Below are 27518 nucleotides of genomic sequence, written 5' to 3' on the forward strand. Positions count from 1 at the left end.
TTGTTGAGTTTTGGCACAGGGGACAATTGAATAAGAAGGAGCAGGACAAGTAGACCTGCATCTCCTACCGTTTTTGAAATAAAGACAGTCAGGAGGAGAGTGATGATGATAATATCTTGAAGGATAACAGAATTTTCAGTGCTTTAAAATAATAACTGTTACTATTAAAAAAAGCTGTATTTTATTCATTCAATTTTCAGTGTTTTAAAAGTCATTTCAATAAATAGCTAAATACCATGGGACTTCAAAGACAGATATTTTGTTGTAATGCATTTGTTCATTTTCAATTGAAATTAAAGCACATGTTTTCTACATATCCCATGATATTTTATTTTCTCTTATGAGGTGTATTACCAAAACACTCCGTCCATCTGCTCCTGGTCCGGCCCCCCTGTCAAATTTTAGAACCCTTTGTGGCCCACAAGTCAAAAAGTTTGCCCACCCCTGGTCTAGAGCCTGCTTGGTATTAACTTGCAGTGGGATGTGTACCACTACCAAAATGATCTTTGAAATCTCAGTGGCCACTTTATTGGGTACCTCCAATACATAATACAGTAGCCATTGATTGTAGGTATGCTTGAGGTCTTCTGTTCCTTGAACACCAAGGTTTGATGTGTGGGGTTGATGTGTTGTGCATTCAGATATGCTCTTCTGAACACCACTGTAATATTGCGTGCTTCTTTTAATTACTGTCATCTTTTTGTCAGCTTGAAACAATCTGACCATTCTCATTAACAAGATGTTTAGGCGCTTTCATCCACACAACCGCTGCTCACTAGCTGTTATTTTTCTGCATCTTTCTTTGTAAACGCTAGAAGCTTGTGAGTGAAAATCACAGATCAGCATTTTCTAAGATACTCAAACCACCCTATCTGGCACCAACAATCATTTCCTGGTCAAATTCACTTAGATCACATTTCTTCTGCATTCCGATGTTTGGTCTGAATAACAACTGAACCACTTGACAATGTCTGCATTGAGTTGCTGCCACATGATTGGTTGATTAGATATTTGGTTTAACGAGCAGATGTACATGTGTACATAAAATGGCCACCATCTTTAAAAGAAGTTTTGAGAATATCTCTGCAGCATTTCCTCTATCCTCCTGGGAATCTCTTCTTGTGGAAGAAATGTACAGTTCTAATCCTGAGAATCTGATGAGAATCATATGGACAATGTGGCCCACCCATTAGAGCTGATTGAGTCTGGACAAAACACTGGTTCACCTTTTCTGAAAATGTATTTGGAGAGTTTTGTAGCAGCAGTGTTGATATGCTTTCGCTAATGTTTTTAGATGTTTATATAAGTTACCCACAGCTACAAGGCACACAGGATAGTGGAATCATTGTGGCTAAGTAAGCCACATGCCTGGTACAGGAGTTGAGGTCTTGGCTTTACACATTTTAATCATCAGTTGTCCTAAGGTTGACCTTAATAGTGAATTTTGTCAATGATGTTTGCCTTTGTTGAAGGTAATTCCCATGATGTGGGAAGACACAGCTTCCACTATTAATCTGGAGAAGTAGATTGTAAGTGGTGGTGCTCTGCAGGTTAATATCTTCCAGATTTTCATTGTGAGCCCCTTCCTGATGAAGTTGACATTGAATTGGAGCTCGAGTTGTAAGTGATTTCATATTAAATGGCATGATCCAATAAGAGAACTTGGGGTGATCTTGATTTGAGTGGTGATAATAATCTTCCTGTCCTAAAAAAACACCATTCAAACTGAGGTGCATGATGTAACACAAATTCATAAACAATTCAATATACTTTATTTATTCTTCTGACACTCCCTTTCCCTGTGGGTCACAGTATTTAACTATTTTTAAGACATGTCCCATCTTGAAACATAATTTTAAATGCAACTTTTATCATTCAAATTACTCCACATAAATTGATCCAGAATGATTATATGCCCATCACACATTCCATCCTATGAGTAAGCCATTTCAGATTCAATCCATCTTCCTCAGCAGACATCCAGAAAAAAAGCTGGCTCTTTCTGTTGGTTCCATCTGCTTCATGTACAATCTTTTCAAAGCTTCCAACCCTTAAAGATATCACAATCTCAATTGTCACATTTCAATTAAGTAGCCTCACTGCATCTACTTTATGTTTCCTAACCCCAGAGAATAATTTATATTCTTGCAGCTTCACCCTCCTCCTATAGCCATGCACTTGTAATGCTCTAACTGTAGAGTAGAAGATCTCTAAAATTTTCCCCTCTGGATTATTCAAGACTACTGATGTAAAGAATTCTCAAACAATCAGTTGCTCCTAGCCACCTACTCATCCCTCTAGCCATTAGAGAGAACTGCCTGTTTCTCATTTTACTTCTCCTTGTAATCTTAGAGATTATAGTGACAACATATAAACTATCAGTGCTCTGTGCTCCTGATTAGACTGCAGTAAAAACCTACATTGTTAGTAAATGTCTCCTGACAACATTGCCTTGTCTCATCTACATTTAATTCCAAACTGCTTACTTCTTAATGTAGTCACAGCAATAAAGGCTGTCTTTTCAAAGCTGCCGACATACCAAGGATAAGAAAACACAATGCAATACTATACATTGCATCATACTTGTGAGAGTACTTTCAGGAGGACCTCTTGTTGCAACCCTGTCATTATCAACACCTTCTTGTGCAGTGATTTTCAGCCTACCTTTCCAATTTGAGCTACTCTCAATATGCTTCGGGGGAAGCCCCCATACAATTCACTTGTACCCAATTAAAATACGTTTTGCACAAACAGGCCACTCTAGTATGAGAACTGCTACCCTAGTGATGAATGCACAAAAAATGGCTACACATGCAGAGCTCCACAATATTTAATGTTATATTGTGACTTTTCTTAACAATTTAATGTTTGCAAATGTTAAACAACCTTGTTATAATAATGGATGACAGAGCTGAAAGATTAACGAGAATATTTCCTGGAATGACTGCTGTGTGCTTTTCATGAAATGTTCAATCCTTTCTCTGGAATTGTGGAGCATTATGTTTACTGAGACAAAATTGGTTTTCACCAGTTTAATTTGTGTGCTTCAATTAGTTGTCTTAAGTCAAGATGAGAACACTTTGTACATCAGATTCTTCCAAAATATTCAATATGAAAATCTGAAGAAAGGATGACTTTTTTTGGTGCACAATTTGATGCAAAAGAAGTCTACTTTGCTTGTATCTACAGATTCTGGCTACTAGATGAAAAAAAAATCTTGCTGGATAAAGCCAAATCAAGAGGAGATATTTGATAGTTGATTAATCTCTCCAAACAGTATGAATGCTCCATCATCGTTCAATGGTACACTCAACTACCAAAACAAACATCCAGTTGAAACTGTTGGAGAACTGATCATAGATTTGACTCAGATTGTTGAACACCAACAATGGTTTAAATCTGGAGAGGTTATGGGATTTTAGACTCGAGTATTCAGAAGAAGCTGTTGGGTGAAAAGAAACCGAATTTCAAGCAAATATTTGATATTTAGCAGGAAATGGAAACAGGAGTCAAACACAGACAGGGTTTGGAACATTACAGTCTAATAAATTGAGTCTTGAGCCCTATGCCCAATCAGGGAAAAGAGAAAGGAGGATGGAATAGTATGAAGGAAATGTTATCACTAAGGCAATACACATCATTGAGCTAAAGGGGGCGGACACAAAATTCACCACAACTTTGGCTTCAAGCATATCTGTCAATAGTTTGCTTGAAAGCAAAGCATAACACAAGAAAGTTTATCAATTTAGCAATGTGATAGTTATTGAGAATAGTTAAGGATACTGTAGACATGAATAAATGATGCTGGTGATCTACACGACTCATCAAAACTAGTGATTCTCAAAGTGTTTCCCAAATATCACTCCTCCTGGAGGTGGTGGAGTCTCTAACAGGGTGATAAAGATAAAGAATGCGTTGGGGGGGGGGGGGTATGGGTACTCTGTAGCAAGGGGGCAGGTGAAGGATTGCAAGCTTAATTTAAGAAATGAATTACTTATCATAAGCATTTGATCCCCAGTGCCTTGTAATCACCTTATCCCTTGCTAACCCGCCATTCTCGGAAGACTTTGCTTGAAACACATTATGGTTGTTGAAAAGCGATGTTACACTTCTGGGTTTGGCATAACATGAGAAATCTGGACTGAAGTTGTGTTAGTTCTGGGCTTGGTTCGTACATTATTGCCGTTAACTATGTAGCACAGCGTTAGCTAGTATGACTCCCAAAATCTAATCCCGAAGTGATGTAATTCCTGGGAATTAGCGTATGCCATTTGATGGGGTAAAGTTCTGAATTGCCTTTTTTGAGTAGTGTTGACTGCATTTCTCTAACTCACAACCCAAATGAGATATCACTGCCCCACTTTATGTACCTTCTGGCAAAGTTAGGTTTTGCCTGAGTTATGACGATGTCCTAACTTTCCTCTTTATTCATCATAGCGCTTGAAGTTCAACTTAAAACAATAGCAATTAACTATGGTTGTTAATGCATAATGAAAATGGCAGAAGCAAATCAAACAAGAAAAGTGTAGACAGTATAGCATGTAGAATCTGAAATATAGATTTATACCAGCACCAAGCAATCAACAGCAGCCAATGTGTCTGTTTTGTGATAAAGCTTTTTCAAATGAGGCAAAGTAACCATCCTGATTCCTTGAACACTTGAAGAGAATATACTCTGTAGAACAAACAAAAACTTGGCTTATTTTCAGTCACTTTGTGAAAGCTTCCAGAAACAGAAAACACTTCAAAATATAAACACAAGAACTTCTCTAGATGCTGGAAATCCAGAGCAATACACACATTATGCTGAAGCAACTCAGAGGCTCAGGCAGTGTCTAAATTACACAGTTGACATTTCAGGCTGAAACCCTTCATCAGGACTGTAAAGGAAGAAAGGAGATGCCAGAATAAGGTGGGGAAAGAGGAAGGGAGACAAGCAAGAAGGTGAAACACAGGTGGTGGGTGGAGGAAGAGGGAGATAAAGAAATTGAGGTGACAGTTGAAAAAGGCAAAGGTCTGGAGAAGGAGTCTGATAGGAGAGTGAACCATGGGAGAAAGGAAAGGAAGAGAGGCACTAGGGAAGGTGATAGGCAGGTGGGGAAAAGAGATGAGAGACCAGAGTAGGTAACTGAAGAAGCGGGAATGGGGAGGGAAAATAAATTACATGTTGGCGAAATTAATCCGGTTGGAGGCTACCAAGACATAATATGAGGTGTTGCTCCTCCAACCTGAAAGTGGCCTCACTGTGACAGAAAAAGATGTCTTGGACCTACATGTCGGATGGGAATTGAAATGGTTGGCAAACAGGAAATTCCATTTTTTACAGATGGAGGTGCTTGACAAAATTGTCCCCCAATCTACATCGGGTCCCACCAATTTAGGAGAGGCTGAATCGATAGTATTGGATACAGCAGATGGCCCCAACAGATTTGCAGGTGAAGTATTGCCTAATCTGGAAGGTCTATTTGGGGCCCTGAATGAAGGTAAGGGAACAGGTGAACAGGCAAATGTAGTACTTTGGCACTTGCAGGGAAAAGTACCAGGAGAGAGCTTAGTAGAAGGTACAAACAGACAAGGGAATCACGGAAGGTGAGATCCCTGTAAAAACTGGTGAGTGGAGGTAAAGTAAAGATGTATTTAGGTAATAGGGTTCCGCTGAAGATGGTGGATGTTGCAGAGAAAGATGTGCTGGATACAAAGCCTCCCAAAATATTGACTGCCAGTCCTGTCCCTCCTGCACCAAATCTCACTAAATGCGTTAATACCGTAATTCCATGTGTTGATTCATGCCTTGAGCTCATCTGCCCTTCCTACAATACTTCCTGCATTGAAATATGCACGAGACAGGACATTAGTTTCACCATGCTTAACCTTTTGATCCCTGACTTTATCTGAGGACTTAACAACATTTCTTTCCACTATCTGTTCTGGCACTCTGGTTCCCATCCCCCGTAACTCTAGCTTAAACCCCCACATACAGCACTAGCAAACCTTCCCGCTAGGATAGTAGTCCCCCTCCAGTTCAGGTGTAGATCAAGCTCGCTCTTCTTTACAGGTCCCACCTTCCCTGGAAGACAGCCCAATGATCCAAAAATCTGATGCTCTCACTCCTACAGCAACTCCTTAGCCATGTGCTAATCTTCCTGTTCATGGCCTCACTAGCACATGGCACAGGTAGCAATCCAGAGATCCAAACCCTAGAGGTGCTGCCCTTTAACTTAGCACCTAACTCTCCAAACTCACTTGGCAAAACCTTGTCATTCTTCTTCCCGATGTCATTGGTACCTACATGGACCACACCCCTGCCTGCACACTCTCCTACTTAAGAATGTTGAGGACTTGATCTGAGATGTCCCAGACCCTGGCACCATTTGGGATTTGTGTTCTCGTGCACAGAATCTCCTTTGTTCCCTTAACTAACAAATCCCCTGAACGTTTACTCTTTTCCAAAGATGCTACCTAACCTGCTGAGCTCCTCCAGCATTGTGTGTGTGCTTCTTTGATTTTCCAGCATCTCGTGTTTGTAACAAATCCCCCATCACCACAGCTTGCCTCTTCTTCTGTCCTCCCCCCTTTCCCTTCTAAGTCACAGAGCCAGACTCAGTGCCAGAAACCTGACTGCTGTGACTTCCTCTGCTAGTTCACCACCCCCTCCCCCGAAACAGTATCCAAAGTAGTATACCTGTTGCTGAGGGGAATAGTCACAGAGGTACTCTGCACTGGCTGTTCAACCCCATTTTCCTTCCTGTCACCCAGTCTCCTGTGTCCTGCACCTCGGGAGCAACTACCTCTCTACATATCCTATCTATCACTCCCTCAGCTTCCCAAAAGATCCAAAGTTCATCCAGATCCTGCTCCTTAATGCAGAATGTTAGACAGTTAGAATCTTATCAAATTCAATTCACTTGTCTCCACATTTCTATCCAAATTAGCCCTATTTAAGTGGAACATTGGCTGTTGCTTTCTGAGCTTCGTGTTGGACGAGAAAGAAAGTATACCAGATAATCTTCAAATATAGTGTGCTCTTCTCTTGATCCAAATTCCAGATTGGGTAATAAAACCCATTTCTGAACACTTGTATGTTGAATTAACAGGAAGGATGGAGGAATAACTGATCTTGCCACAAAATGACTGTGCAGAAGCTGGGGTTCAATAAAATCATACCAAGGCCTTTGAATACAGAAAGAAATCTCTGAACACTATCCTGCTCTGTGGAAAAGGTCTAGATGTTTATTTTTATTGCCTTTCAAACATTATATTTAGAGGAATCTGCTTTCAATGCATTTGCTCAACTTCTTTCAAAGCAATGAAACAGACTACAAATTAATGAACATGGGAATCTGAGACTCCATCTGAGTGACATTCAGCCAGATGTAGAGAAGCTGATATCACTGCACCAAGCCCTTCCATCCCACTGAAAGGCAAAAAAGCAACAAAGTTGGACTACTAATACATAAAACGCTCTAAAATTGTTGAAAATTGTTTTACTGTAATTAAAAATTATGTAGATTTAAATAATGTCAGCAACTATTTGTCACTGCTTTGAATTTGCAGTTCCTATGTTCTTTCACCTTGCATCATAAATAAAAATTCTTTATAGTTTTTATATAATGGCTGGAAAGGAAAGAGGGTGCTGGGGATGTAGTGTGACAGTCAAGAAGATGGAAACCCACAAACATTTGGGAACCACTGATCTGTACTGAGCATGTTCAGTCAGAATTCTACCTTTTCTTCAGTACTTATTGGGAAAAGATGTGTTTATGGAATTTGACACTGGTTCTACAGCAATTGACGATATGAACACAAACAAATTTGGCCAGATAGTACACTGAACCTCGAGTTGAATATCATTCACACCTACATAAGGAGAGAAAATCAAGCTGAAGGGGATATATAAAATTGTGGTGTAAAACTTCTTCTTTTGATTGTTCCTGGAGAAAAAAAAATTCTTAATTTGACAGACCAGAACTGGCTTTCAAAAGTGAAGCTATATTGGAGCAAGATAAAGAGCATGAAGAAATTACCCCCAAGAACTCTTGATGAATTTGGGTTACAAAAACAAGATTCATCCAAAAGAGAATGCCACATTAATGTTCTTCAAAGCATGACCCGTACCTTGCAGCATAAAAGCAAGTATTGATGACGAGCTGAAAAGAACACAAACAAATATCATTGAACTGGTTTAAGTCTTCTGACTAAGAGATGGCACCATTAGGATCTTCAGTAGATTCACAACTCTTGACGTCATACTCACCAATAGTTCTACCACTTCAGAGTAGGTGATTGTACAAGACATCACAAGATTATAGGAGGAAATGTCACTGTTGCATTGCACAAGCTGCATTTGTCATGTGTTTAGATGGTAATCATGTATGTCATAATCTAGATCTGAGATATTAGCTCAATAATATGAGAATATGGCAAGACCAGAAGCTTCCCCACCCTCTAATAAAGGCTAGATCAACATCTTGTGGCAATTATTCAGCAGCTTCTAATTATTCACATGAAAATGTTTGTTTTCACATTGGATTATTTTATGTATGTAATAAATAGTTGTAAGAGAATTTGAAGAATGTGGGAACATTGTGCTGTAAACCTCCCTGCTAGATTACACCCATTAGAATAGATTCTTGAATTAAGTTCCACTTATTTAAATGTTAAGTCATGGAAGTGGTTTGCAGTTGCTGTTGGGATATATGATAATATGGGGCAGATATTACCTGCCATAGGCATTGTAGGCACTATTCACCATTATTGATGTGAGGCTGCTAAAAGTACGTACTGTACTACCTAACATGAACCAATCATGTAAACTTCAAGTTCAGTGAAATTTATTGTCAGAATACATACATGTCACCACATACAAACCCGAGATTGCTTTTCAGCAGGTATGCTTAGCCAATCTATAGAACAGTAACTGTAAACTATGAACATCAAGAATTGTTAACTGTAAACAAACTGCAAATGCTGATATAAATAGCTATAAATGACGAGCATGAAATACTATAACAGAGTCCTTAAATGAGTGTAGCTATCCTCTTTTGTTCAAGAGCCTGATGGTTGAGGGCTAATACTATTTTTGAATCTAGTGTTGCAAGTCCTGAGACACCTGTACCTTCTACCTGATGGCAGCAGTGAAAAAAGAGCACGGCCTGGATGGTGACGATCTTTGATGATGGATGCTGCTTTTCTACGGCAACATTTCACATAGATGTGCTCAATGCTTGGGAGGGTTTTACGAATATATGACCTTTATAGGATTTTCTGCTCAAAAGCACTGGTGTCTCCATTCCAGGCCACAATGAAGCCAGTCAGCACAGTTTTCACCACACATCTATAGAGGTTTGCCAAGGATTTTGATGACATGCCGAACCGCCACAGACTCCTGAAGAAGTAGAGGCGCTGTCGTGCTTTCTTTGCAATAATACTTATATGATGGGTCCAAGACAGGTCTTCTGGGATAGTAATTTAAAGTTACTCCCCTTTCCACCTCTGATGATTACTGGCTCATGAACTTCTGGTTTCCCTCTCCTGAAGTCTACAATCAGTTGCTTGGTCTTATTGACATTGAGTGAGAGGTTGTTATTCCATCATTCAGTCAAGTTTTAAATTTCCCTCCAGTGTGCTGATTCATCAGCCCCTTTGATACAGCCCACAACAGTGGTGCCATCAGCGAATTTGTATATGATGTTAGAGCTGCACTTAGCCACACAGTCATAGGTGTAAAGCGAGTCGAACAGGGGGCTAAGTACACATCACTATAGTGCTCCTGTACTGATGGAGATTGTGGAGATGGTTTTGCCAATTTGAACAGACTGGGACCCACAAGTGAGGAAATCCAGAATCTAATTGCACAAGGGGGTATTCAGGCCTGGGTCTTGGAGTTTATTGATTAGTTTTGAGGGGATGATGGCATTAAATGCTGAACTGTAATCGATAAAGAGCATCCTGGTGTACGCATCTTTGCTGGCTAGATGTTCCAGGGTTGTGTGAAGAGCCAACGAGGTAGCATCTGCTGTAAACCTATTGCTTCCATAGCCAAATTAGAACAGATTCAAGTGACCACTGAGACAGGAGCCTCAACACCAACCTCTCAAAACACTTCATTACTGTGGATACAAGTGCTACTGGGCAACAGTCAGTTACACAGGTTACACTCTCATTGAATTATGGTTCAACTTATAAAATCTTTATTCCCACACTTACGCTTTCTCCAACAAAAAAAGATGTCCTCCTTCACCGTCCATTAGAGTGCTATATTGTGAAAAGGAGATTTGCCTTCATTTATTTATTCAGTTTTCAGGATGTGGATATCACTGGCATAGCCAGCATTTATTGTCCATTCCTAAGTTCATCAGGAAGTGCTGGTGAGCAGCCTTCTTGGTCCACAGCAGTCCTTGTAATGAAAGTGATTCCACAGTGCTTTTGGGTGAGGAAATGCTAGGATTCAGACCCAGGGCATTTTAACGTAGATGAGATAAACAGCTGATGCTGGCATTCCATTTTGCCTTCTGCCTTTGGATTTCATGGTGAAAGTGGATGAGTTTGGGAGGTACTGTCAAAGTAAACTTGGTGAGTAAGTGTTTCAACAGTTGATGAAATCCCAATTATTTAGAATGCTTTATCCTGGGTGTTGTCAAGCTTCTTGGCAGTTGTTAGTGATGTAATCTTCCTGGCAAGTGGAATCCATCACACTTCTCTACTTGTTCCTTGAGGATGGTGGAAAGGCTTTGGGGTATTAGGATGCAAATCACATACACCATGATAACCAGACTCAGACTTGCTCTGTAGCCATGTTTTGTGGTTGGTCAGTTTACCATTTATAATGGTAATATCAAGATGATTACACTCTTTCCTGATGAAAATGGTTATACCTAGTATTCAGCTATGCAAGTTTTAACTGCCATTTATCAGCTCATGTCTAAATGATGATCAAGTCTTGCTGTAAACAGTCATTAGCTGAGTTGCAACCAGAATCAAAACTGCAATCATTACTGAACAATCAAAACATGGATCTTATGTTGGAAAGTTGGTTACCGATGAAGCAACTGTTGAGGGTGGACCTAGGACACTGCCCAGAGGAGCTCTTGCAGTGATGCCCTGAGGCCAATACTATTAGTAAACAACATCCACAACTATGTTTCTCCGTGCCATGTATGATTTCTTCGATGCCCATCGACTTAGTTGACGTCACACTCTGCCAAATGCCAATCACTGTTCAACTCACCTCTGGAATCCAGTTTTTTCTGGATTTTTTTTGAGAAGGTCTGCACTGAATGGTCACAGTGCAATACAAACTGGGTGTCAATGGGCAGATTTTTGGTGAGGAAGTGTTACAAAATCATATGAGAACAAGCCTTTCAAGGTACTGCTGACCATCAAGCATCAATTTACAATGATCTCTTTGAGTATTGAAATATCTTCCAACAATTGTTACTGATTAGGTAGTTTCACTGGGTTGGAACTGTCCTATGTTTTTTGTAAACAGGCCATTATTCAGTGTTCAGCATAGCCAGCATTTGTTGTCCATTCGTAAGTTCATCACAAAGTGCTGGTGAGCAGCCTTCCATATTGTCAGGTAGACGCCAGTATTGCAAACGAATTGGAACAACTTAGCTTGAACATAACTAGTTCCAGAGTTCAGGCTAAGCTTGTTTTTTCTTAAAGTGCAATACACATTCCAGCTATAAACTTAAAATACTTGCAGCATCACATTTCTCAGCCACATCTCAATCAGTTTCATATCATATTATGCTGTAGTAGCTATTACATTGAAGTAAAAAGCTGACACTGCTGGCTGAAGTGGACTGTTGGTTTCACAAGAAGTTATAGAGGCTCCTTCATAATGGACTCTACGATGAGATTTATTTTGCAGCTGACTAAGTCACATGTGTATATTTCATAGCTTAGAAATTTGGTGTGGTAGGTAAAGGAATTCAATTTAAAAGCTAACTCAATTTAAAGACTGAGACAAGATGGCACATATGACTAACAGTGGCATTCATAAAACTATTCTTCTTCTCCTTTAAAATATCATTCTACTACTGATGTGTGTACGAATAGATAATGTGTTTTTGGGCCAACTGAGCAACCTGCACTTTTGCTGTCTCCACGGGAATTCGGCGTGGTTGAGAACAGAGTGCATGGCCTAATGATGGAGTGTGATCCCTTGATTGGCTCCAATTTTTGACCAACTTGCCAATTAAAAAGGCAAGCAAAATTGCAATCAACGAGGATGAGAATTGAAGATGAGCAGGTGTACAGTGCCGTCTGTCTGCATTTGACAAGTCTTGCTGCCAGAGATGTGCAGGAATCCTGGGCCTTAGGCAAGGTTTGATCAACGTGGTTTGTGGATTGGACTCTGCATTTCATGTTGTATGTGTTTCCTGTTACTCCATCTTTTAAATTGATCAGGATGGACTGGCTCTGTGACCTGCAGTCAACGAATGCAACTGCACTAAATTTAACTGAACTAAACTGAATATTCCTATACCATTTCAAGGACTCTGCAATTTGATGTTTAATATTCTGTGTGTTATTCACTCTTTTTTTTGCCATTTGCATGATTTGTTGTTTTTTTTGTGCATTGCGTGCTTGATGTTTTCTCTGAATGAGTTCCATGGTCTTTCTTTGTTTTGTGGCCATTTTCAGAAAGACAAATCTCAGGGTTGTATACTGCATACATACTTTGATAATAAATGTTTTCCGAACTTTGAATTGCTTCCTTAATGTACTTGTTGTAAAGTTTGGCGAATTTGTTCTGCACCCTCCTCTGTCTGAGACATCTATTCACAGAGGTCCTGTATATTTGCAGACATAGCAAATGATATGTAATGCAAATTTTGACATCAAACACACAAAATGCATTTACATGCCCAGGTCTGTAAATGATCCAGATATCTCACATTCAATCTGACCTTCAAAGAAGGCAAAGCCTGCTTTTCTGTCACATAAAAGAGACCATCTTTATTTGGTCTATGCCATTCTATATGGCACATTCACCCTGAGGGTTATGTTCCACCTATGCTTTGCTCCCACTGTACACACACTCCCAACCAATTGCTGCTGACATTACTAAAGCTCCTGACTACTTCTCTATCGAGTTAACTTCAGCCCTGACCCAACTTCCCTAATTTCTCATACTGAACTCAAAAGTCTTGATTGACCCCATTCTCTCCATTCAAGGTCCCAGCTACTCAAATATTCGAAGTCTTACTCTGCCTGCCTAAGTGCCGATTTCCACATATGTCTTAGGCCTCAAATGCAGATGTTGGCATGCCGTTCTATGTGACGAGACGGCTTACATTTTCAGCCAACAACTTACATGCATCTCTAAATAAATAAGTAAATAAATAAATGACTAATGTAAATTCCGACCCACAGTCACACAAATACTATTTGGTACAGGCATCTTGCTCAATTTTCTATCAATCCAAAGATGAATAAATGCAGTGCTCTCCACCATCACCCATCTATGATCAGCCAACACTGCACAGTCCCAAAGTAGTTTAGGAGCTGCTAAATCCACTGGCTAAACTGACCTGAACCATCAGTACTTGTTTGACGTGTATGCTGTTCAAAATATATTAGCAAATCTGAAGCCCATGGGATTAAAGAGGCAGCTGCTGTGAGAATACAAAAGCCTAAAATAAATGTTGCTTTACTGCATTTTAAAGTCATTGAAAGTGTGTTTCAGGTCATCTTAATTCCAAATGTAAAAATTGCATACAGTGTGAGATCTTCAAATGGAAAACTCAAAGAACAATGCTGCAGGTACCCTTGTGTTATGCAGCAGTGTGTCAGTTTCAGAGTTGTGTACCTTATTGATCATTTGCAAGTTTTTGCAGATGACAGTACTTATCCATGCAGGTGCACTCTCTGCAGCTGGCTCCAATAGCCAAAGCATAATAATAACAGCATATCTCCAGCTACAAGGGAATGGATGCTGTAGTGAGCGAGTGGTATGCTAGGGGATGCCAGAAACACACCTCATGGAAGGAGGCCACAGAGGTACTACAAACTTATAGCCAGGCACCCCGGCAGCAAATTGCTGGAAGATGGGTTCAAGGACTAACCTGGCTAGGGTATGGTCATTAATACCTGCACTGTCCCCTCTGTCTGCATTTACTTGCCCTTCAATTCAATGAAGTTTCTTCATGTGTTTGAGATTTGGGTGACCCTTCAATCCAGCAGTGAAGAATAAGCAAACATAGAAAAGGTCACCACTGGAAGAGCCAAATACTAGGAAGCATGGAGTCTTGGATTTTCATGGACATAGCAATTCAGGGATTTGTGAAAGTTGAATTGATATTACAGCAGACACCGATCTCAAAGAATGTAGTTTGAGTTTAAACCCTTTAAATAATAGCTTTGAGAGCAGAAAACAGTTATAAGTACTTGTTTTGGGTTTAAGATCATGTTGGAGACAAACTGTATGTGCTCACATTGGGACATTGGAAAAAATGTTGAATTTCCCCATGGGGATGAATAAAGTATCTATCTATCTATCTATCGATCATTGCTGTTGGTGCTATCTGGGACAGTCATATTAAAAATATCCTCTGAAAATGGGAGGAAATGAATTTCCCCATGAATGAAAGATACCTAGAATTGAGCACAATTCCATTTTCAGCCAATTTTCAACTGAACATCTTTCATTTGATTTGCACAAAGGAATTGATGTCAAAAATGGCAAGCAACAAGCATGTGGGGAAAAAATTACAAATGATGATCCCAGGAGTACAAGGTGGCATTTCATATTCTGAAGACAACAGAAACATTTGTAAATATATTAATCAGTGAAAAATTAGTAGACTTCACACACTGGTGAAATGGGCAGGTGTGACATTAACAACCTAACACAAAAGAACACAGTGAAGCAGCTTGAGAGGAAACAGAGCCATGCAGCATGAAACATGCCCACTGGCACACTGAGTTAGCGCCAATCAATATCCATTTACCTAATTAACTCATTAACCCCACATTTTCCCTACATTCTCTTCAGTTCTCCCCAGATTCAGATGCTCACCTGCACTATGACATTCTTACTGCAACCATTTAACCTATCCAATCCGCACTCCTGAGATGTCGGAGAAAACCGAAGCACCCAGAAGAGACACACCCTATCACAGAGGGAATGCACAAATTCCTTACAGAAAATACAAGAGGTCAGGATAGAATCCAAGTCATTGGAGCTGTGAAACAGCAGTTCTGTTAGATGTGCCACTAGCCACTCGTGAGAACATGCAATATAAAAAGTGTCACTATTTTACAAAAGCCAGTTGTAACAGCAAAGAGGCATGGGGTAAAGAAGCGGAGGAACAAATAAAAATAGCTGAAACTGTTGAACAAATTATTAAAAGTGTTAGATATTTAAAGGGGGGGGGGGTTTGAAAGATCTATGGAGGAAGAGTTCCACTGAAGGGTAGGAGGCTGCAAATTCAAGATAACCTAAAATATGTACAAAGGTTTTACCACAAACAAGAGAAAATCTGCAGATGCTGGAAATCAAGTAATATACGCAAAATGCTGGAGGAACTCAACAGGCCAGACAGCATCTATAGAAAAGGGTAAACAGACAATATTTCAGGTCAAAACCCTTCACTTTATCAGGACTGGAAAACTTGGGTTATAAGAAGAGGCTGCATAAACTAGGACCTTAACCCCTGGAGCATAGGAAGGTAAGCGGTGGCCTTATAGGGGTATATAAAAATCAGAAGGAGCAAAGACAAGGTGAATAGCCAAAATCTTTTCTTCAAGTTAGGGAGACCTAACTTAGACTGGAGGATATGGATTTAATGTGAGAGGGAGAAGATTAAAACGGACCCACAAGGCAACTTATTCTTTTTTGGTGGGTATACGGAACAAGTGGCAGGAAGAAATAGTTCGGAGGAGTGGGGAAGGGTTAGAATTACAATGTTTAAAAAGGCATTTGGATGATTACATAGATACAAGTCCAGAGTGATACGGCCAAATGCGGACTGGTTTGGACGGGAACCTTGGTCAGCACATGCAAGTCAGGGCAAAGGTCTACACACTCTACAACTCTATAACCAATTAGGATATATTTTGTTTAAATGCTTTAGGATACACTTTCTGAAACAACATTGACAGCAGATTCACTGGTAATGTCTCAAAAGTGATTTGGATATACAATTGAAAAGGAAATCATTGTATGTATGCCGAAAGATCTATCACAGATGAAATGGGCCAAACAGCCCAGGATGACTCTATAATTTCCAATGGAGACAATATCAACATCAAACATTCCCAAGGTCAAAGGCATATTCAAGGAGAGTAAAGCACCCGCTCTTCTATCCTAACCTCAGACACCTATTTCCCTAACGGCAGTTTTGGAGCCAAAACGCAAGACAAACTAGTCTGATACAGGCCACAATCACTTTTTTATGATCCCTGCTTATAGGAATCACAATGTAATCCAATACTTACATTGAATTAAAACCCAAGTCCCATGGGGCAATAAACCATAAAGCAATACCCCATTCTAATGCATTTTAAAAAGAAACCTAGAGGTCAAGTTATAAGCATCTTGTCTTATTCACAGAGAACAGCTGAGTAAACCGGCAAACCTACTGCTGCACTAAATTCAACACGGCCTTTACACTGGCAGCACTGAAATATCAAAAGCAGCTTAGTCCTGACAGATATTCAAATGAGAAGATGCTCTGTGTTGAGCCGGTTGGGTTCTCTGCACAAAGAGCTGCAGCACCTGCACTTGGACCTGAAATCCAAGGGTAACTGAGCTTCTCCATGAAAGCACTGCACAGTAAATTAAGCAAACAGCTTTTCATCATGCTTATAATTCAGGTATTTCATTACAGCTCAAATCCCCCCAGCCATAAGCAAATATTCAAATACGCTGCAATTAAGAAGTGATACCACATTGAGCATTTAATTAACAGTAGCTTGGGAATTCAGTCAAGCATTAAATTGGTCAAAAAGAGGAGATAGCTTTTTAGTATATAAATAGACACTCACTGTGCAAGTTCCAGGCTAAACAGTGCTCCGATTCCTGTCTGGTGTCACTTTCTGAACCTGCCGTTTCAAAGTCCTGTGAAGACCCCCGTGTATTCCTGTTAAAAAGCCTTATGGCCAAGTTCTCAAGTTTTTGAAAAGCAGAGGACATTTTTGACCCTTTGCGATCAGCAGCTCGTTGACAGGTCACCTCTGAACATTGATTCATGATTTTAAAACATAGATCCGCAGGTTTCTTCTTTCTTTGTCTTGTGTCATCAACAGTCACAACAGAGAAAAAAGGAGCTGATTTTAACAGCAAGACTCAAACAACATCCTGGCTTCACTCAGCAAATGGAACTAATGCACAGGCTAGCCAAGCAGTCTGCAGTAAACCGCACACCTTCCTGGTGATACACATTAAAAAGCAGCAATCCACAGCAGCACTGATACTAATACACTCTGCTTCCAGCTGGTTGCTTAAAAGACAGTAAGAACACAAAAAAAACTTCCTTCTGGCTTCAGGCCAATGATGTGGTAAGTTTGGTCATATTGCTCACAGTAACCCTTTGGAAATTCAGGCAGAACACGTTCAGAGCAATGCTTCTACCGTCTGCTTCGCACAATTACTAAAGCAACTGTGAGGCGGCAGACAGCAAAGCTTGTAATATGAGTCGGAAGGCACACTTTGCAAAGATTAGCAAACATGTCAATCTACATTTGGTACACACCTTTCAAACATATTTAGTCATACTTCAACGCATCTACTAACACTAACAAACCCTCCCCTTTTCAAACATCAACTTCCTTAAGAATATATTAATCAGTCAGAGACTGGGTGGTAGTGCAGTAAAGAAAATTAGCAAGGAGATTGAAAAAAACACTTGGAGTTCTATCACTGTAAATAACCAGAACAAAAGCGACCAACTTTCTCAGTAACAGCAGCTGTTCAATTCCATTATGAAACAAGATCACTTTGATTTAATACTTCACTGATATATGTAACAAAACAGCCACAAGAGCCATTTATCACCCCTAATGGGCAGACTAAAATTCAGAAGGCAATGATAATGAGGATGACTAATTTTTAATTTTGTACACAGGCATCTATTTTAGGTAAGCAGTGTAATGTAATGTTACACTAGATACTGTAACAGAAGTTTCATGGATTACTTGCTCTGTTTCATATCTCCTCTGAACCACAGGTTGAGGGCAGCAACTGTGAATAGATCAAACCAGGAGAGGACACAGAGGGAGGGGGTGGGCAATGAGGATTAGGAACAAGTCTTATCACAAAGTACAGCAAAAGCAAAACCAGGAGAGCGGAAATGGGTACAGAATACAGAGAGAATAAAAGTGATTTGCCACAGTTTAACTGTGCATGTCTCAATAGTCTGGAACCCAACACTAAGATTATATTCATTTATTCATTCACTTTTTCCTCAGACCTCAGCAGAGCAAACTCTTATTGTCCAAGCTGAACTACCCTTGAAAGGTTGGATGTTAATGGCTTTCCTGGACAGCTGGAGTGGCTTTGGTGAGCTTGGGGAGTTATTGGGCAAAGCAACACCAGGATTTAGACCCAGCAATAATAAAGGGCCAGCTTTACATTTCCAAATTAGGATGATGTGTAACTTGAAAGGAAACTTACAGGTATTGATATTCCAATGTACCTGCTTCTCTCATCCTTGGTGGTGGAGGTCACAGATTTAGGAAGTGCTACAGGAACTGGTACATTACCAGTTACTTAACTGGTAATGTAATAGTTATCAGTTTCAGCATTTATGGCAACAATAATCACTTGACTGAGTAGCACGAAGTATTGTATACATACCAGTTACTGATAACTATTACAGGAATTCTCATTTACATCTGTCTACTATCATGCCTTATTACAGAGTGGTGGAAAAAAAAGGTTGCTTTAAAAAATTTGCACAGCAAATAAGGGCCAAAGGATTCTACGTTCACATTAATATTTCCCATAACATGACAGAAGGAAATAACTTAATGGATGAGTGAAGACAACCAGATATTTGAAATGGAAATCTGTTTCCCCATTTCTTTCTTGCTTGTGATGACAGAACATAGTAATTTCTTCTACATGATCCATGCTGGCTTCTAGCAAATCGATTCCTTAAGTCTCAGGTCCTCTCCTATTTCTTTGTCACTCTACAAATTATTCTCACAAGCCCGTCAACTCCTCTTTGGTTCATTTTCCGCTTAGCTACACCAAGGGGAATTTATCTACCTGATTAACAAGGTAGTTAACTTACAACTACGTCCTGGGAAGTAGGAGGAAACTGGAGTATGTACTGAAAACTAGTGCCGTCACAGAAAGAATGTGCAGACTTCACACAAAGAGCAGCTGAAATCAGGATTGAACATGGATCTCTGCGGCCATGAGGCAGTAGCACTAACTGCTGTGCTGTAGCATCAACCTTATTTTCAGTACAATTTTTTAAAATAAAAGTTTATTTGAAAAAAGGTGATGCCCTGGATTCCATTCAATTGGGATACAATGGGACAGTACATTTTGGTCCAATTAAGCGGCTGTCACAATTAGCCAAATTTTCTTGGAAATAACTTAGAGGTATAAAAAGACTAGCTACTGTTTAATGCAGCAACAATTTATGTATTTTAAATTAAATATAGAACAAATTAGAAAACCAATACCTCTACAGTACTATAAAACTGTATTAGTTCCTAATAGTTATCAATTGAGGAATTCATCTGCCATATTCTTTTGATTGACAGTAAATGAACCAAATCAGCACAGAATCCGAGGCTGCCTTCATACAATGGTTTAGACCAGTGGCTCCCAACCTGGGACCCTTAGACACCTTGCTTAATGGCACTGGTCCATGGCAAAAAAGATCGAAAACCCCCACTTTAGATGAATGCGCCCTCCAAATAGTTATTTATACTTTAACATTCAAGATGTTTGTTGATGCCTTCAAATTCTTTATAATTCCTAACTTGCTGAAGTAGTGAAATAATTTCATTTTCAGTCTCAGCCATTTCTGGCATCTCCAAACCTGATGCCTTGAAACTACAGTGAACAAAACAGTTCTGACGTCTTACTGCTTATTTCGTGTCAACTGTCAGTGACAAAAATGCTGTCTGACCTGCTGAGTTGCTCCATCATTTTGTGAGAGATGCTTTGGATTTCCAGCATTTGCTGAATTTCTCGTGTTTGTGTCAAAAATCACTGCTTTTTGAACACAAACACATGCAACTGATACTATTTAAAAACTGATTGCTTCAAGCATGGTGTAGCATCTAACAGCCACACAACTGCATGTGACTGACGCTATTTGGAAACTGTTCAGCAACTGTCTCCTGCCTTAAAAAAAATCCCATACAGCAAATGTGTACCTATTACTCACAAGAAATAGGATGTGGACAGAAATGATAGAAAACTGCATACAAGGGGCTTTTGAATAGCATATGAATGGGCCTCAAGACCCCACAGAGATAAAACCAATGAGGATCGCCAGGATCTCATTCCCCACTATTTGCGACATTTACTGACAACGTTGTAGATGAAGTATTGTCGAGTATTCCTACCACATATCCCACAACTTCTATAGCCCACTACCATCAGGAAGGAGATACAGGAGTATCAGGGTTATGACTGCCAGATTGAGTAACAGCTTCTTTCCTCAGGCTGTGAGACTAATGAATACCCTGCCACCACTGAGGTCTAGTCACTAGGACAGTGCGCTGTTTACCTGTGCTATGCATTACATGCATTTTGAATTATAGATTATTAACTTATTTACAGTAATATGTGCTCTGTGTGATATATTCTATGGGTGCACCGTGGGCCAGAGGAACGTTGTTCTGTTTAGCTGTATATATGTATAGTCAGTTAACAAATTTGAACTTGAACATACACTGAATGGAGAGATATGATCATGTGCAGATAGAACATAATAATTTAATTTGGCATCAAAGTCTGCACAGACATTATGGGCTGAAGGACCTGTTCCTCTGGCATACTATTTTATGTTTCAAGACCCAAGCTTTCTTGTCTAGGTTAGTATAAATGTATTCATCCTATCCTTCTATGCAAGGGTTTTTATTTCAGAAAAATGTTTAACAGGAGGGGAAAAAAAATCACCTCTTAATGGGGAACTTTTCAAGACTGCCAGTTTAGAACATGAGCTGTCGATTCACACTGAATATTGTTTCAACTTCATTTCATATGAACACATGGCATTAAATGAAAAAAAAGCTAAGGAACTGAAGCCATTCACAAAGCAGCTTTGGAACTGAAATAATCAAAATTTGCTCCTGACTGACTGCAAACAACAACCTCCTCCCCCATCCCCACCACTCAACCAAAACTTCAAAAGGTTCAAAGCTTCATTAATTGTCCAAGTATGCATGCAGTACACAGCTCAGATTCATCTTCTTCAGAAAGCCATGAAACAAAGAAAACTATGGAAGTTGTTCAAAGAAAAAGCAACCCCCAACACAAAAAAAACAAATCACTCAAATGGCATCATCAATCCCCCCTCCCACATCAAAAAAATCCAGCAAATGGCAAGAACATCAAACCGACCCTCCCCCAACGCCAAAAAAAATAGTGCAAATGGCAAGAACATCAAAACCCAAACACACCCCTCCCACACAAATTAACAGATTGTGCCAAACTGCAACAAGAATGGGCAAAAACAGTGAACATAAAAAACAAAGCTGAAAGAGATCAATTTGAGCTACAGTCCAGTCTATAAATCCATAAATTGCAGAACTTCAGTAACATTCTCCGACAGCATCAAGGGAGAGGTAGCTAGAGATAAGAGAGCGAGAGACCACTTGAATGCAGAGGCCTTCTCTCCGGAGCAGCAAGCGACAGGCTGTCACACACAGACACCTTCCATCATAGCAGTGAGCATGAAACAGGTAGTCAGTGCTGAACACTTGCTTGGTTAGTTCATTCGTCTCAATGTTTCAATCTTCCTCTACACTTTAATCAGCAAGAAATGGAGTCCATTATGGGGTCAGGCCCTGTCCCTAAGTTTCTTCACCTTGAGGTCATTCACTTCCTGGAATTTTCTTGGAGACAGCAACATGCTAGATCACTTAATCAATCTCCAAACTGTAAATCGCAGGTTCTAACAGTTCCAGAAACACAGTTAAGATAAAAAGACATTGAAGAAGTGAAATAAACAGTTGTGTGGACTATCTAGAGGATGTCACCTGAGAAAGCATTGTTTGCTGGTACCATCTTGACACTTCCATATTATATCGGTTATTTTGAATGATCAAGAATTTGATTGTTTAAAATTGTGCCACTCTTAACAACACTACCATACTGGTGAGCACCTGCTTGTTAACAATCCAGCAAGACTCCTAAATTTTAGGAGTTAATAATGCGTTCAAGCCTCTGAGGAGAAAACACATCAAAAGACTATTAATTCAAAAACTAAACTAACTGATGTACCTGCATCTGAAGAGGGGGATTCATCTTGTGTGGAGCAGGCCAACAGGTTGGGCCTATACTCACTTGGATTTCAAAATATGATGAATTCTCTAACTGAAACATTTTAAGATTCTGAGAGTTCTGAGCTATTTGTGGAACAAAGGTTCTCAGTTATGCTCTGCGAAAACAATGAACAAGTCATGTGCCACCCCCATAAACCTGAACACAATCAAAGATCTACTTCCCAAATTCCAACTCACACCAAGTTCCATTTATATGTTACTCACAATGCAGGTCCATACTGACTTGACTGCCTCTTATGCCAGCACCATCCCCAACTTCTAAAATTCTTATTTCATATTCTTATCTTTTTACAGCCCTCTCCTTCCCTTATTATCACCTTTCTCCAAAACACCTCAAACTTGTTTGGTAGGTTGATTGGCCACTATAAATTGCTTCTGGTGTGAATGGTAGATTCAAGTGTAGATCTGGGGGGAATTGATGGGAATATGGGGAGAATAAAAAATGGGATTAATGTAGGATTACTGTAAATGACTGGTTGACATCTGGCAGAAGGGCCTGTTTCTGTGCTGTGTGACTCCATGGCCTCTAATGCTTTTCTAGTTCTGGCCTTCTGCATGCTGCCTGTTTCTATGTCCCTGTCACTAGAGCACATTCTTCAGGTCCCAGGTGTACAAAAAATGAGATTCCTTCCATTTATCTCTCCGATCAATCGTCCCCCAAGATGGTCCTTAAAATCCCTTCTTTCTTAGATGGATAGAACATAAAACAGCACAGGAACAGGCCTTTAGGCCTACAATATCTGTACTGAACACAATGTTGAATTAAACTAAATCTCTTCTCCCTGTACATGATCCAGATTCCTCCATTCAAGTATTTACCTGTAAGACTCTTAAATACCACAATCGTCTCTGCCTTTAACACCACCCGACAGCTTGTTCCAGGTATCTATACTTTGTGTAAAAGTGTGCCTCGCACAATTCCTTTAAACTTTCGCACTCTCACCTTAAACACAGGGCAACTAGTATTTGACACTTCCAGTCCAGGAAGCAAATTCTGACTGTCTAGCTTATCTATGCATCTCATCATTTTATAAAATTTTAATCAGGTCTTCCCTTAGCTGCTGATGCTCCAGAATAAATAACCTAAGTTTGCCCAAACCCTCTAAGATCAGACAGCGGTCTGGTAAATTTCTTTGCAGCCTTTCCAAAAATTTCACATCCTTCTTGTAATAGGGGTGACCAGATTTGCACACAATATATGTGAACTTTGTTTGATAATGATTCATTGGGACAGTTGACTAAACTGAAAGATGCAGTGTAAGCAAAACAACAGTTCTGTCAGCTAGCGGTAGAAGATAAGATGGGCAACACACTAGTAGTACTTGAAAAGGAAGCAGGAATGTTGACCTACACTGAATTGCAAAGGTAAGCAAGAAATCCTGCACACGTCCACTATGTACTTCATAGACAAATTTCTTCTGAATCCTGCTGCTCCGAACATGTTAATTTATTCCCCTAATTATACCATCTCATGCAACATAAGGGAGACAAGATCAATGATGAATTCAAACAGCATTTAAGAAAGAGTGAAAAGCAGAATACTCCATATGCTGCAAGTCTGAAATAGAAGCAGGAAGTACTTGAAATATTCAGCAGAATAGACAGCATCCATCAAGAGGACAAACTACTTAACATTTTAAGACATCGATCCTTAAGTCTGTCAGCACCATTCCACCCCCCCCCCACAATTAAAAAGGGAGTTCTATATCTCTTTTTTCAAAATGCTCCTGAGATAGAAATTTCGCAAATACTCCACAGTCCATTTGACTGTCAGGTTTCTCTTGTGTAACACCGTAGTGGATGTTACTAAAAAGCTGTACTTCAGTTTTTTTGCAGCTGTGACTAATCCACGTCCCGAAAGACACAGGTACACAACAGCAGCTGCACTCTTCCAACTGCTGGAAAATGTTGCAGATGGCTACACCAATTAATGCTTGAGGACATGCTCCCAGGTTTACTGAGATCCTAAAAGGCTCCTGGATCACATTAACCACTGGAAGGACATCCTCTGTTCCAGGATGCCACAGAGACTTTCCAATCAGGAGATAAGTAACACAGTTTTTAAGGATCAACAATGCCTCTACTGGGGACAATTGCTGAAAAAGGTGTGATGTAACAGGTGGTGAAGGTAAAACTTTATAACAAGGTTTCTTTAATCCACTTGTAGTTGGCTTAGGGCTATCCCACAGAGTAATGATTCAGTATTGCTTTCTTACTTCTCCAGTCCAAATTCTCACTAGTATGTACTTGCTGTACTTTATAACATTCTCTCAGACTATGCTGGAAATCTGGCATGAACCCTTGTTCTCGCTGTTGCTAAGCATGATTGTACCTGGAACTTGGCATGAATCCTTCCCATCAGCTTGGGCTCTGGCAGCAATAAATCATCCACAGTTTAGTATAGTGAGGTTGTTTGTGAGGGCTACTGTTCAACAGGGCTGACACAGGCAATGTGGGCACACAGCGTACAGATCAGATTTCAGGGTTGCACGTAGGCCAGTACAGTGAGTAAAGGCCACCACTGGCCACCGGCAGATCTGATCTGTGTCTTGATAACCCATCCAGATTGCTGACCTGTTTAGCTGCAGAAGCTATACATCAGCAGCTCTCACAGAAACCACAGGAATCTCTGTGCTGGGGTTGTGGGGAAAGCTGTGCAGTTAAATAACCACATCTAATAATAGATGAAGAGCATAGGGCCCAGGCAGTCTATCAATGCATGAAAAAGGTACAACCAATCCTCAACAATGGCCCTCACCAAGCCAGCAGTTCTGGTTGCAGCCCTGAGCCCCCTATTTCAATGCTGAATGGCTAGACAGCTCAAACTAACTTGGCCAACACTATACTTCAGACAGGCTCTTCACACTGAGCCTTTGGCAATTCTTGGCTGGATTCACACCAGGTTCCTGGCACCCAGGCTTCCAGCACAGCAGTGAGCAGGTCTGTGCCAGGTTCCTTCCACAGCAGTGCCATCAGTAAGGCACCTCTACATTAATTACACTATAACAACCCATTCTAGCAACAATTCCATCATCATTCATATACCCTGCATTTTCATTACAATACTTACACTCAGTGTCCTTTCATTACATAATTCCTTGTACAAACTTTCTCACTCCTCAAACTCTGTCTTCATTCATCACTCTTGCTGTCCCTCTGCCTTATTCCCACTCAATCTACTCCTACCTTCTACTCTTGTTCAAGTCTTAGAGTCTCACGCGTGAACCATGAGGGCAAAATGTTCTGAAGGCACAGCCTCAAAATAAAGGGATGTGCCTTTAAAAGTAAGATGATAAGGAATTTCTTCAGTTGACGGTGAATAAATCTATGGAATATGTTACCATAGAGTGGTAGAAGCCAAGCCATTGGGTGGATTTACAGCAGCAACTGATGTTCTTGATTGGTAAAGGGTTATGGGGAGAAGGCGGGAGAATGGGATTGGAAAAAAAAGCGCAGCCATAATTGATTGGAAGAGCAGATTCAATGGACTGGAAGAGCAGATTCTGCTCCTATATCTTATGATTCCAGCACTGTACCAGCTCATTCATTCACACACCAACTCAGCTAAACATTTTGTTCCTCATTTCAACACCCCTCCCCCATATTCACTTCAATGATTATTCCAAAAACTCATCCATTGCGGCCAAAATATCACATCTATGCCAACATCTTTTTGCAACTTATCTTTTGTAGCTGAAAATTCCTAAGAACATGCAGTTCACCTTTCAGACTCAAGGGGAACATCACCACAATACTTTTGGAGGAGAGAATTTCAGGAACTGATAGCACTGGGGTATGTGGATTAAAGGGTACTATAGGAGCTGGGGCTTGTCTGAGATCCACTTGGAAAAATTAAATTTCATCTTATAGCAATCTCAATTATCATTACAGGTGCACATGCCAACAAGCATGGACTGCACTACAACTTAGAAGGTTCATTTTCAATTACTCTCAACTAATGAATCTTTCACACATCAGTAATTAAACTGGCTCTAATAGCCTGTAGCACAAATGTCATTGAGGTGCATTTGGACCATAAAATGTAGCAGAACTAGGATATTTGGCCCATTGAGACTGCTCCACCATTTTATCATGGCTGACCCACTTTTCCTCTCAGCCCTGATCTCCGGCCTCCCTCCCTCCCCCCCTCCCCCAGACAAACATTCCGAAGAGTTAAGAGGTTTCTGTATTGCACAAGTATGAACATCAGTGCATCCCTCACAACCCAATACATGCCAAGTGGACACCAGTGCATGCTGGGGGCTTACCCAACATATTTTACATCGGAAACAGGTTTAATATCACCGGCATATATCGTGAAATTTGTTGTTATGTGCCAGCAGCACAATGCAATACATAACAATTTAAAAAATGGAATTACATTAAATATATATAAAAATTTAAATACGAAGTGTAAAGAGGGAAAAGTATGAAGTAGCGTTTATGGGTTCAATGTCTAATCAGGGAAATGATGGTAGAAGGGAAGAAGTTGTTCTTGAATGTTGAGTCTGTGTCTTCAGGATCCTATGTGTCTTCACTGATGATAGCAATGACAGGAGAGCATGTCCTAGGTGATCGGGGTTTTTAATGAAGGATGCTGTCTTTTTGACACATTTTCTTGAAGATGCTGGGAGGCTAGTGCCCATGACAAAGCTGACCGAGTTTACAACTTTCTGCAACTACTTTCAATGCTGTGCAGTGGCCCATCTATACCAGATGGTGATGCAGTCAGTTCTCGATGGTACATCTGTAGAAATTTTCAAGTGTGTCTTTGGTGACATACTGTCTTTCCTCAAACTCCTAAGGAAATATAGCCGCTGTCGTATATAGTGCAACAGAAACATGTTTACCAGATCTGATTTTCATACAAGGGAGTCATTGCCAAAAATGCTTTTAGCACATCACATAGGAATCAGGCAGCACAAAAGTTTTACATTGCAAACTGTTAGCAGTACAGGATCACAGATAAGCTCATCATGTTAATCTTGGATAGCTGAGGCTTCAATGAAAACAATTCACTTTCCCAAATGTGT

At 40.1% G+C, this 27518-nt stretch overlaps 1 protein-coding gene across 2 annotated transcripts in view; it reads right to left on the reverse strand.

Annotated features, from left to right (window-relative positions):
- Positions 1-27518, reverse strand: part of LOC140740207 (cAMP-dependent protein kinase catalytic subunit alpha-like) — a 204292-nt gene that overhangs the window by 148303 nt on the left and 28471 nt on the right. The window contains exon 1 of one of the 2 annotated variants that reach the window (XM_073069248.1): positions 16999-17594. The exons of the other annotated variant lie outside the window; for it this stretch is intronic. Coding sequence (XP_072925349.1) covers positions 16999-17203 — 205 coding nt within the window. The 5' untranslated portion in view covers positions 17204-17594. Of the gene's footprint in view, positions 1-16998; positions 17595-27518 lie in introns of those variants that run through there. 2 annotated transcript variants of the gene reach the window in all.

Source organism: Hemitrygon akajei, chromosome 16 (genome assembly GCF_048418815.1).
Source record: "Hemitrygon akajei chromosome 16, sHemAka1.3, whole genome shotgun sequence".
NCBI classification, from domain to species: Eukaryota; Metazoa; Chordata; class Chondrichthyes; order Myliobatiformes; family Dasyatidae; genus Hemitrygon; species Hemitrygon akajei.